The sequence below is a fragment of the Delphinapterus leucas genome, chromosome 4, assembly GCF_059928025.1.
Source record: "Delphinapterus leucas isolate spDelLeu-1000000601 "Yukka" chromosome 4, BTC_Dleu_Yukka2, whole genome shotgun sequence".
NCBI lineage: Eukaryota > Metazoa > Chordata > Mammalia > Artiodactyla > Monodontidae > Delphinapterus > Delphinapterus leucas.
Window position 1 is genome coordinate 73,174,041 of NC_143132.1, and position 13,042 is coordinate 73,187,082.

The window sequence follows — 13,042 nt, forward strand, 5'->3', positions numbered from 1 at the left end:
AGCAAGACAGAGCTGGCCCTCGTCCCTGAGAAGCTTACATGTCAGTGTGGATACTGACGAGCACCCAGGTGATTTACTATAAAACTACAGTAAGTGTGTCAATAGAGGAAGCACAGATTGGAGGCCACTGGGCATGAGCCATAGGAGACCCAAGCCAGTCTTGTTTCCCAGAGGAAACTAATAACTGAAAAATTAGTAGTTATTAGCAGAACAACTAACATGTGAGAAATCTTGGAGGTAAGAGATGATAAGAGTGAAGGTAAGTTGGAGTCCTGGCTCTGTCTGCCATTTTCTAGCCAAATTGTTGGAGTTTCATTTGGGTCCACCTTCCCCTTAAGTTTAACAAGCTGCGCAGTGAGTTTTCCTTGGTGTTTCGAAGTGGAGTTACTGAATGATATCCTCTGAACTGAAAAGGAACTTTGAGACTGGAAACAAAGCAGACAACTCCATAAAGAACTATTGTGGGTAGAATCAGGTGGACGACCCTCAGAGGCATTCACAGCTGCACTGCATTCCGCCAAAAGGGGCACAGGGACACTTAAAGGAGCCAAAGCTGAAAGTAGAATGACTACTAAAGAGAAGTATGTCCACATTGACAGGAACTGAGGGGTTTTCCTCCCTGCACTCTCACCCCAGGGGTCTTGTGACCATTAACCATCTGTGTCAGCAAAAGGCATTCGTCCAGTTTTCATGTCGGATGAAGTTTATAGGGAACTAATCTGGCTTGGGTGTATTCCTTGTGAGTAAGCTAAAGCTCAGACTCACAAAAAAAGGGAGAGGGTAGGACCGCAGGCCTAAGATGGAGCTGACAAAATGGAGCCAGTGTGGTTCAGCCACACACTTGACTTGGACCTTGGCTGTGGAGGTCACGTTCACAGAGGAAGTTTCTGGATTCAGATGGGGAAAGTAAATCCTCCTTCTCTCTTAAGGACTGTTTCAATGTTGAGCTTTCAACACTATACAGATGTCAGTCAGTGAATCATAACCTGTGACCACCTGATTTACCGTATTCTTAAGAATGGTGGGATTTTCAAAGTTCGCACAAGAAGAAAAACAAGCAGACCAACATTAGCCCCTACCTCCTTCCGTAGGTGGGTTCTAGAGGAAGTGGTACAAACTTGGAAAGCCTGGGGCCCCTGACCTTACATTCTTGACTCCGTTTAGCTAAGTGGTGGTTCCATACGCACTAGAGCCGCCTGTTGGTCCAGGGGGTACAGCCAAACCTCCCAGGTATTATGGACTTCCAGGTACCAACCTGCAATCAGGGAAGGGGGGGGATCCAGAATTATGACTCTGAACTCTGGCTGCACACTGGAATCACTGGGGAGCTTTCAAAAGTACCAATAGCCTCCAGTTCAGAATTGGGGAGTCAGGGTGAGGGGAGGCGGGCCTGGTGTTTTTCAAAGTTCCCGTAGGATTCCCATGTGAAGTCACAATTAAGAACCACTGATGTAGAAGAATTAGAACCCCAGAGCCTGGCTTCCAGGGTCCTAGAGGTGAAGGTTTCTCTTCACCTGGTCCCTCCTAATACTGTCTTTCTCTGGTTTTCAGTCATGCCATCAGCTCCATACTGGGTCCTGGCCACCGACTATGAGAACTACGCCCTCGTGTACTCCTGTACCACAATCATCTGGCTTTTTCACATGGATCATGTTTGGATCTTGGGAAGAAACCCTTATCTCCCTCCAGAAACAGTGACCTATCTCAAAGATATCCTGACCTCTAATAACATTGACATTGAGAAAATAGCTGTCACAGATCAGGTGAACTGCCCCGAGTTCCTATAACCAGGCTCTAAAGGGAGGCCGCATTCACTCCATGTTCCTTCTTTTGCTTTGCTTTTCCCCTACACCACCCCTCATAAAGACAAACCAAACCACCACAGCAAACTATTACAAATACCAGAAGGGAAATGTGACAGCAGAAGCTAGTGGAGAGGAACTCAAGGCAAGTTGGCCCAAACACTTAGCCATGCACCATCCTGTTACATTGCAAGCCTGATAATAAACTTGCTGCTGACCTGCTGTGCTCACAGTAGACTACAAATTGGACTAATTATTGGGAGTTTTTAATTCTAAGCTTATGTTTGGAAATCCTTAAGCAGTTATGTTGAAAAAAAAAAAGAAGCACTGAACAATTTAAAGGTAACAATCTTGTTTCTAGAAAGGGAAAGCTGATGGCAAAGGCACATACCAGGTGACCTGAATCCAGGTGGCCCCATCCTGCAGTAGGCAGTCCATAGCGGGGAATCATTTGGAGTTTTTGAGTCTCTGACAGGCAGTTTCCTGGACGCATTTACTTTCTTATCAGGAGGTCTTCAGAGTCAGGTGAAGAATGGGACCATCTTGGGTCTGTGCAAGGAAGAAGAGAATCTATGAGGGTGAAGCTATGGGAATTTTTTTAAGAAAATAATTTTTGGGTCTTTTATTCAACTGATATTTACTGGGACCCAACTGCATTCCAGGCATTGAAAAATACAGAATCCGTCTCCTCCCACAGCAGCTCACAGACTAGGGAGGGAGATTGACAAGTAAAGACACAATTTTAATCCAAGCTGAGGGGTCCATAGGCAGAGGCATGTGGAGGGAGCCATGGGAGCTCTGAGAAGGTCTCAACCCCTGCCAGGCATAGATACCCACAAGGTTATACAGTCACATCTCAGAGTGTCCCAGCTTCAAGGAGTCAGGAACCACCAGGAGTTTGTTGTTGTTGTTGTTTTTTACATTTTACTATTAAAATCAGAACAATCTCAAAATCATCACCCTGCGATTAATCTTAGGTCTCATAACATTTGTAATCCACTAATGTTTTGGGAAATGAATAGAAGATGAAGCCACTTGATTAGCTTTTTGCATTTTCAGCATGAGTATAAAATATTTCCTTGAGCACTTGAGACGCTTCACTGATTTATATTAAAGGTTATAAAATTTCCAAGAAACTTAATATGTATAATTTTCATTTTACTAAATAAATATGACCTCAAAATGTAGCTTGCTATTTGAAATTCCTAAAGGCTGAAAACCACTGGACAAAAAGGCGGTGATGGAGAGGTAGGTATTGAAGAAGAGCCTCTTCCCACAAGCTCGGCCTGCTGTTGCATCTGTGCTTTATCACACTGCCCACCCCACCAGAGGGTACCTGGCTCCTCTTCTAACATACATTTCTTCCCAAGAGTGTTAAGCTGCTTACCTCTCTCTTAACTCATGGTACAAGACAAGCTATGATTGTGTTCCTCTTAACAGCTGTCTGGTAGCATCTAAAACAATGAACATGGCTACATTTTGCACCTTTACAGTGTAGGCATCAGGGGTGATTGAACCTCAGAAAATGGGGGGAATTCAGAGGATAGCACGGGGGCACCACGTATCTAGAGGAAACATGGGGGAAAACAACAAAAAATCCAGAAGGGAGAGCAAGAGAAGGGAAATGGGAAGTAAACAGCAAAATAGAGACAGTAGTGAATCCCCCGGTGCCTATGTTCCCATCATCAGCTCCAACAGTCATCAACATCTCACCAGTCTTGCTTCAGCTATCACCCACCCACCCCCATTTTTTTCATAGAGTGTTTTGAAGCAAATCCTAAAGAGCACATCCTATTATTTTGCCTGTTAGCTACCTAAGGCTAAATCTCTAGCAGGTACAGACATTTCTTAAACAACAACAAAATATACAAGGTTACGTTTTATATCCTGCAAGTGCTCAGAGAATATAATTTAATCTATGTAATTTAAAGATTATTTTATATTATCCAGATGAAAGGGAAGATATATGTACAAAAATGTTCATCATACTTTTACTCGTAGCAGCCCCCAAACTAAAAGGAGCTAAACTAAAACTAAAACAGATGAATGAGATCATGAATTATGGAACAGCCACTTCTCGTAATGTGGTATACTCATTAAAATTCATAGTTGTGAAGACTACAAGGCCACATGGGAGCTGTGCCTGCCCGCCCACACTTACCACCTGTATGTGTGTAGGGGGGGGTGGAAAAAGGTGGAGGAGGGGAGGAAGAGGAGGGGTCCCGCATGTGGCCTTGCTGCCTGCAGAGATAGAGTCTGGAGCATGTGCTCTGCTTACCCAGCCACATCCGATAAGACCAAGGTGTGTCCACCAGTGCTAATGACAGCCAATCCACAGGCTGAACAGAAACCTCTGATTTTTGTGGCCTACCTGGATGAAAAAGGTAAATTAGGCCAATCTAATCAGAATCTGACTTTAAGAGATCTAGAGAAAGGATAATTGAAAACTCTGTAAGTCATAATCATAAGGTCGTGTAGTTCGGGGTGGCCATTTTTGGTGATGCACAACTGAAGTTATGAAGAGTGCAGAACAGAAGTGCAAAGATAAGCCCAGACCCCACCCAAGGTTCCACCAGCAGCTTCAGTAGCTGACTGCTGTCTGCGTCCTAGCTCCAGTTCCTGTGGAGCTTAGCTGTCTCAGGTTCCTGAATTTGGATTTCTTTAAGATTAGGCTCACACACACACCTACACACACACACACACACACACACACACACCTTTTTTTTGAGGTAATTTGACTTGCCTGAGTGAATGTTCCTTGCAACCTCAAATAGCCCTAAGACAAAAGTGTTCACTTTTTGAGTGAAAAAAAGAAGGCAGCATTGTACCTAAGTTGTACTTGTAGTTACATAAAATGATGGCATAAAATCAAGGACTAAAAGTGAACAGAGAAATGAAAGCAATTAATATGTTAGAATGGTGGAATTACTGAATGATTTATTTTCCTTTTTTATTTTTGCTGTTGGTGTTTGTCGTGTAGGCCCTAAAACTTTAGACCCTAAAACTTCCTCCTAGTTCAGCCTGGCCCTCTAGCAAGTCGAGTGTCAAATCCCAAAGAAACAGGCTTCTTCCAATAATTACCTCAGTTATGTGAGTAGTATGTGTTTAATCCCTATGGAAAAATGTATACATCCAAATAATGTATAGTATGAAAAAAGATACACGTATTGATTAAAAAGCAAAGTGTGTGTACGTGTGTGTGTGTGTGTGTGTGTGTATACATTGATAAGGATTAGGAAACAAAACAATTCAAGGAGTTGCTTATGTCTTTTAAGTTTATGGTTTCTTTTCTCTATAAAGGTACAGGTATCCCTTCCTTTGTAGAAAAAAATTTACTTAATTAATCTTGTACAAAACTATAATGCACAGAACTATAAATGCTTGACCTGGAAGAGTCGTTAGAGGCAGTTCTTTTAATGACATCTAGTTCTTTTAATGACATAACGTGCAGGTGAGGAAACAGCCGGGAGGGGAGGGGACGCTGGAGGACGCGGCTAAGTCGACTGAAGCAGGGACTGTCTTTGGATCCCATCCCAGTGTGCTTTCCACCACATCACCTCTCAGCACTCCCAACGAGTTCAGTTCACCTTGCTCTGCTGGAAAACCTTAGATCTGATGAACCTATTTTCATCTCATATTTGATATTTAGTCAAAATATTGATTTTAGCATAAAAGTTGGCCATATTTAACAAATATTCATAATGTTAATAGTTTCTCATAATCATCAAGATGAAAGTGATTGCTCTGGGGGGAAACTTTTAAATAAAAGAACACAACATTTAGACAACTGTGTGAACAAAAACTTTCTAAATTACTTATCTCCCTTCATGCCTCCTAGAAGTGTACAGAGGGCCTTGCTGGTAGTAAATAAAGATTGCTTTAATCACAGGTCCTATATTCACAAATCAAGCCACCATCTCAGGTGTAACGGAAATGCAGTGTGATAAGAGTAGAGTCCAGAAAGGTCTCACACGTTATGTTCTATAAATGCATTGGAAGTATTATATTTAACTTTCCTGAATTTTCCTAGGCTACTAATTATAATTCAAGTATAAGAATGCCAAACTTAAGTCAACTCTTCAGCCTCTTCAGAGACCCAGGGGAGTGATAGCTCATTGAATTATTTTTTTTATCTTTTTTTAAAAATTTATCTTCGGCTGCGTTGGGTCTTTGTTGCTGCATGCGGGCTTCCTCTAGTGCGGCGAGTGGGGACTACTCTTCATTGCGGTGCGCGGGCTTCTCACTGCAGTGCCTTCTCTTGTTGCAGAGCATGGGCTCTAGGTGCGTGGGCTTCAGTAGTTGTGGTGCACAGCCTCAGTAGTTGTGGCACACGGGCTTAGTTGCTCCACGGCATGTAAGATCTTCCCAGACCAGGGATCGAACCCATATCCCCTGCATTGGCAGGTGGATTCTTAACCACTGTGCCACCAGGGAAGTCCTGGTATGACTCTCTATATAAAATGGCATATTATTCCAGGATACATACATATGCAATAAAAGTATAATGAAATTCAGAGAATATTAAACACCAAATTCAAGGTTACCTCCAGAGGGTGGAGAGAGGGGATTGCAATTGGATACAGTAACATAGGTAGCTTCCATTGCATTGGTAATTATATTAGTTTGCTGTAGCTGCTGTAACAAATTACTACAAATTTGTGAGTCTCTTTTAAGATGTTAAATTAAAATGTTTAGAGAGTGACCCCTCCCCCCAAAATTTAGCCTTCAGAGACCTGAAGACTAAAAAACAAAAAAACTTTCAAAAACTGAGTGGATTGGATGCTAACTTCTAGCAGTAGAATTTCAGGCATTGAGGTGAGGACAGGTCAGAGGAGAAAAATTCCAGTCATATTACATAGGCAGTCACCAGCTTCACCTGCTTTTAATCCAAACCTTCTGTCTCCAACCCTTCCCAGGTCAAAAGAGCTGCCAGTGATCTGTGAATCTGCTCTGTCCCCAGAAGGTGACAAATGGGCTCAGGAGCTCCCTAGCCAGAATGGGCAGTACTGGAAAAAGCAGGTGCCCATTCCTTCATCAGCACAGTTCAGCTGTGACTAAGCACATGTTCATTCCTTGCCTGCAGCCCGGTCAGAGCAGGACTGGTGAGGTCAGGGCCTGCACACAGAGTCAGAGGACTCCCTCCCCAAATGAGGGAGTGGTTGGTAATGACCAGGACCAGCCCTACTGCTATGGAAATCTACAAAACTGGGACTGACATCTCTGGCATTCTGCCTAAGGGCATTATGTCAACAAAGTGTTCTGTACATGGGGAACAGTCTATATGGGTCATTTTTGTACCTATGAGTTACTGATATGAACAGCCTCTCTACCTTGGCAAGCTTAGAGGCTAAGGTTGTTGGCATGTCATTTGGCATTCATTTCTCAGCTCAGATGACATCTCTACAGGCATCTACCTAAAAGTGATTGCCCCAATTACCACCTATCCCATACACTTTTTAAATTTTCTTTCTTACCACTTTTCACAATCTGCAATTATTTTGTTTACTTATTTGCTTATGTATTTATTGTCTATTTGTCCCACTAGAATGTAGGCTTTCTGAAGACAGGAAACTTGTTTTGTTCATTCTTGCGTCCTCAGAGCTTAGGACACTCAACAATTTTTTATTGAATGAATGAGTGAATGAACAAATTAATAAATTCCCTAGGGCCCAGAAAGAATCAGTCGTGGAAATGAAAACAATGCAAATAAATGTAAATATCCTATATTCATGTGCTTCGCGACATATTCAACTAAGATTGTCTCCCAATTTGCCATTTCTGCTACATTCCCACAATTTACCACTGGAATATCATCCCCCTCATATGCATATTCATTCTCCAAATGGAGAAACTGATGCCCAGCAAAGTGAAATGACTTGAACAAAACTATTTGGCTAGTTACAGTGATGACTTGAACTTGGACACTAATTTCTATCAGGGAAGTAATTTACTCATGGGATAATTGGGATTTTTTTTACTTCTTCCTGTTCCTTTTCCCCACAAACAACAACAACAAAGCACCTCCTATGAGAAAAATGTTCAGTCTCCATGAGACAAAAAACTATGGTACAGAGTCAGTGTTACATTTGGCAAGTCAATAACCTCTACATAGGAGGCTATAGTCAAGGAATAATAACTAAGGAGGTAATTTTGGCTAGGCTTGGTGATACTCTATGTTATTAGAGGTGAGTGAGAGGAGGACATCCTCCTCCCCAGGGCTACCAGACACATGAGATGTCACAAGGAAATCTTGGATTCAGACTCTGGTTATTTTTAGCATTAGGAATATGGTTTCATATGGCTAAGGGGCAACTCTACCAGGAAGCAGGGGACTGACTGACTTTATGAGACCTTCCCAGCATCTAGAGCCATCTGGACAAGGACAGCACAGGAAGCATGAAGAAGAGGATCTTCAAACGCCCCTCCTCCCATGAGACTCTGCTGCCTCCTTCTGATTTGAGGGACAAATGCTGATTGCATGTACTTAACACGTTAACTGAGAAGCTACTAATTCCTTACTAAGTGTGAATGCTTTCTCTGTGTCCACTTCTTGTTGTCCCTTTGTGTGTTATAGAAAGTATACCCCAGCTCATTCATTCCTTCCTTCTTACTTTTTTCTCTTTGAAAAAGTCACCCATTCTGAAACTTGTTTTTAATTGTGATAGAAAAGTATGACTGTCATTGAAAGGAGAATTTTTTTCATGCACACAAATAAAAGCCCTGAGGTACCATATCTTCTTATAAGTAAGTTCACTGCCAACTGACAGCAAAAGAATTATCACAGTAAAGGGAGACTCTATGAAGATGTGTGGTTTACCAAAGAATAGCCTAACTTAGAGAATCTTTCTTAGCTCTCAAACAAACCTTACCATTAACTGATATTGTTTATTAATTATGTCTAGTATTGTAACAACCACCTCTGCCACCATCTTAAAGAAAGACATCTCCCTTTAAAGTCACAAAGAACAGCCAATGGGTGGCTTGCTGAGAGACAATTTTCAGTACAGAATGATGGTACCCTAAATGCTAAACACAAACTGAAAAAAAAAATCACAAAGCAATTTAAAATGAAGAAAAATTCTTATTTCAGCATAATATAAGAAAACTAAAAGGAAACTCTTCAGGTAATAGAGCAACTCTGTGAAAACAGAATCCACAGAACATCCCAGAAAACATTATATTAGGCCACCAAATTCAATATGGTCAAGAAACAATGTGATAGTTTTCTGCCTGAGGGACAAAGACTGGTAACGCACGCAATGTTTTCAGTTCTCTGCTCTGAGGACTGGTTTGACTCATTATTTGAATTATGCCTAAGAATGCCAACAGCTCACATATTCCCTTTGGCAGGAAGGCAGCTCTTCTTGTTCTTGGAATTACTGCCTCCAAAGACAAATGCAATATGTCAACCCTAAATCATCTACTTCATTCTTAGCTATTGGTTGGCCAGCCTGCCTTTCCCACTAGATGATGAGGGCCTTAGGGCAGGGACGCTGTCATTCATTTTCACTTCCCTCACTTCCAGTACAGAGGAGTGAAGTTAATACATGGGTAGGTGTGGAGCCTGCCTCAAAAATCAATCCCCTTGAAAGTATTTTTTATAATTTTATCTGTTCTATTCTTTATTCCTATCTTTTTGGCATTTGAAGGACTTTTTAAAGTATTTTGACATACTTTGTATTTCAAATTTGTATTTGTATTTCAAATTAGCTTATAATATTTTGTATTTCAAATATTTGTATTTCAAATTAGCTTTCAAATTAGCTTATAATAGATTTGCAACATTTATGAAGGATGGTGTTGTTAGTTCCCCTGTGGCTGTTATTTTTCTTTTATTTACCATGAATCAAGACCTTAAAATCGCTAAATAATATTCTGGATTCTAAAATGCTAGTTATAAATACTATAAATTATAAAAACTAACTTGTACCAAATGTTATGGGTGACTGAAAGCAAGTTATTTCAAGAATTTACAATTGGGATCCACCCATAGACAACAGTTTTCAGTCTCCACATAATCTCCACATCTCATCTGCAGCAATGCTTCCAGCTGCCTGCAAAATGCTCCATCCCCACCTCATTCAGGCTTTGCTACTCAGTCTCCATCATGGGTAACTGCCAACATTACCTGTTTGAAGGGGGTTGCCTTAGAGTCCACATCTAGTGTCCGTGTAAATCCAGGAATTCCATCAAAAAAAGCAAAATAAAAACGACAAAAAGTAGGCAAAAAAAGCACAAGATACCTCCACAGATGCCAAAAGGGCAGTACTGTGGGTGCAGTACACTGCTTTTGGAGAACAGATCTGGAAACTGCTTGAGTTGCTCACAGTCTAGAGAGAAAGATAAACAAGAAAATCAACCATTGCAATGTAGGATTCAGAGGCCACGAAGGGTTAGGAGCTGGAATCTAGGTTAGAATTGGGCACTAGGGCGGCACCAAGGAGGGGCACCTGACCCCAGTCTGAAGAGTCAGGGAAGGTTTCTCTCAGGAGCAAATCCTGATCTGCCTTTGAAGGAACGAGCTGAAGTTAGCCAGAAATAGAAGGGTGAGGAGGCAGCATCCCAGGCAGAAGAAAGACTGTCACATGAGAGAACTCAAAGACTTCAGTAGCAAGTGGGGTCCAGGGTCTATGGAGGAGCAGTGGAATATGAAGCTAGCTAAGTGGCCAAGGTCAGATTACCCACAGCCTTGTAAACCATGACAAGGAGTTCGGATGTCAATTTGAAGGTGAAGGGGAGTGACTGAGGATTTAAATCTAGGAAGTAATTTAACTTGCAGAGAAAAAAGTCCTTAAAGAGCAGATCAGAGGCTGGAGTCCTCTGGGAGCTAATGCTCTGCCTTCAGTTGGCTGCAGAGGATGCCAGGGTCTGATGAGAAAGGGGTTGGTGAAACTCAGGCAGCAGGCTAAGGCCACGTCATTCATGACACACTGGGCATCCACCTACCACCTACTCAGACACCTTCCTCCTGGTAAGGGCACTGTCCTGAGCTGAGTGATGGCTCTGACAGCAAAGGAAGATAGAGAGGGACAGGTGAGCTTGAAAGCAGGAACATCCATGAGGTGGCTGTTGTACTAATGTGTGTGATGATGAGGGACTGAACTAAGGCAGTGGGGATAAAAAGGACAAGTCAGATTTAGGAGAGTCTTAGGAGGCAGAATCATGTGGACTTAGGGACCAACCAGATGTGGGAAGTGATGGGGAAGTAGGAGTCTAAGATAAGTGGTTACCAGGAGCCAAAGAGGGAGAGTAAAGATGTGAAGGCATGTTTGTGTGGGAAGATAATGAGATTCCTGACCTGCTTCCTGCCACATTTTAGGATTATCTCTTGCCACTACTGAGTATAGATCCTTTACAGCTGCCAGGCTAGGTCACTTGCAGTTTCCCAAAGGTGGCATCCTCTCAGACCTCAGTCCCTTTGTACACATTGCTCCAGATGACATGACACAATCTCACTCTCCTGCTCTACCTGGATGACTCCAACTTACCAGCTCACCAGTTCTGTCCAGCCAGTCTTCTCCAGCCCTTCCCTTGCTTTCCTTCCTACTCAGCTGTTATGGGTTGAATTGTGTCCTCCCAAAAGATATGTTGACATCCTAACCATCAGTACCTGTGAATGTGACTTTATTTGAAAATAGGGTCTTTGCATATTTAATCAAATTAAGATGAGGCCATTAGGGTAGACCCTAATCCAATACAACTGCTGTACTTATAAGAAGAAGAAAATGCTCTGTGAAGATAGAAATACACAGGGAGAACACCACGTGACAACAGCGGCGGAGATTAGAATGATGCAGCGACCATTAAGGAAGTCTAAGGATTGCCGGCCACCACCAGAAGCTAGGAAGAGCTAAGGAAGGATTCCACCCAGAGTCTTAGAGGGAGCATAGCCCTGCTGACACCTTGATTTCAGACTTCTAGCCTCTAGAACTCTGAGAGAATAAATTTCTGCTGTTTTAAGCTGCTTGGTGGTACTTTGTTACAGCAGCTACAGAAAACTAATATACCAGCCATTTCCATGTGCCCATGTTTCCATACCTATAAATGCTTTACGACCGCTCAGGCATTTACCATCTAGTCTGAGTCTTTGTTTTATATTTATTCTTTAAACTATGAGCTTATCTTTAAGGACAAGAAGTCTTACACATCTTACACATCTCTGTACATACTGCACACTGGCACAATGAATGCTTAATAATGATTTTTTTTTTTTTCTGGCCACGCCGCGCATCCTGCAGGATCCAAGTTCCCCGACCAGTGATTGAACCCAGGCCCCCCGCAGTGAAAGTGCTGAGTCTTAACCACTGGACCTCCGGGGAATTCCCGAATATTTCTTACATGAGAAAAAAATGAGCCAAAGCTCTTGATGAATTGTAGAGATTGGCAGGAGTTTGCGAGATGGCCACAGCTGGAAAGGGCAGACAGGGATACATAGTAGCTGATATGAGCCTCCAGGAGTTTTTATCTTGGGGTGTGGGTCAGGGTAGGGGGAGTGATGATGAAGGAAGCAGCCTTGAGAGTAAAGGAGAAAGGCCCACCACTTCCTATCCCCAGGCTCCATGGCACATGGATGAATTACCAGCCATGATTTGTAAGAGCTGCGTGGGAGAGAAAAGCCAGAATTCTGCTAAGGTGAGGAATGCAGGCAACCTTCTGGGAAGTCATTTGGAGTCTCAGGCTGCTACTCAGTATGTGGGCCATCACAGCAGTCCCACTTGGTAAGCAACCACTCTTCTGAGCCTCTAGAGTACTCTCCATCACTTGGCCATCCTTGGGCCCCCCCAGTGAGCCCAGAAACTAAAGGAGGAACACTTGGTACTGCAGAGGCCTCCATGAATTATATGAACCCGCACCTGCATCATGGCTATTTTTCTGACTGTTTGGAGCTAGCCCACACCATTTTGGTTATCGAATATTCGGAGCCGTTTGTTTGTGAGGAATGGAGGCTGGAGTGCCAGCAGAAAGGGCTGAGGAGGAAAATGAGCACTAAGATGCCTGAAGATGACAGTGGGCAAAGAGGTTACATGTCCAGGGAGGCTGAGGGTGACAGGGTTGGGGGCCTAATGAGCAGAACTGGCCTTGGGTGTGAAACGGCTGGTCCACGGTGCCATTTGAACTCTCTGAAAGCTGCCTGAACTAGGAGAGAAGCATGGCTAGCCTACTTGGCTCCTGGAAGCAGCTGTCCCAGAAGAAAGGGCTTGGCCGGGTCCCAGAGCCCGGAAAGATTGAAATGGAGTTTG

The 13,042-nt window shown here is 42.9% G+C and overlaps 1 protein-coding gene and 1 long non-coding RNA gene across 11 annotated transcripts in view; one reads left to right on the plus strand and one right to left on the minus strand.

The window, feature by feature from the left end:
- Nucleotides 1-2,938, plus strand: part of APOD (apolipoprotein D) — an 89,696-nt gene extending 86,758 nt beyond the window's left edge. For all 10 annotated transcript variants that reach the window (XM_089910647.1, XM_089910646.1, XM_089910642.1 and 7 more), the window contains one exon: nucleotides 1,552-2,938. In XM_089910647.1, coding sequence (XP_089766773.1) covers nucleotides 1,552-1,787 — 236 coding nt within the window. In that variant the 3' untranslated portion in view covers nucleotides 1,788-2,938. The remainder of the gene's footprint in view (nucleotides 1-1,551) is intronic.
- Nucleotides 2,110-12,199, minus strand: LOC149749348 (uncharacterized). The gene is made up of 2 exons (XR_016393007.1): nucleotides 10,580-12,199; nucleotides 2,110-10,132 (listed from the first exon to the last, which is right to left on the minus strand). It is a non-coding gene; the product is annotated as an uncharacterized LOC149749348 (long non-coding RNA).
- Between the last annotated feature and the right edge of the window lie 843 nt (nucleotides 12,200-13,042).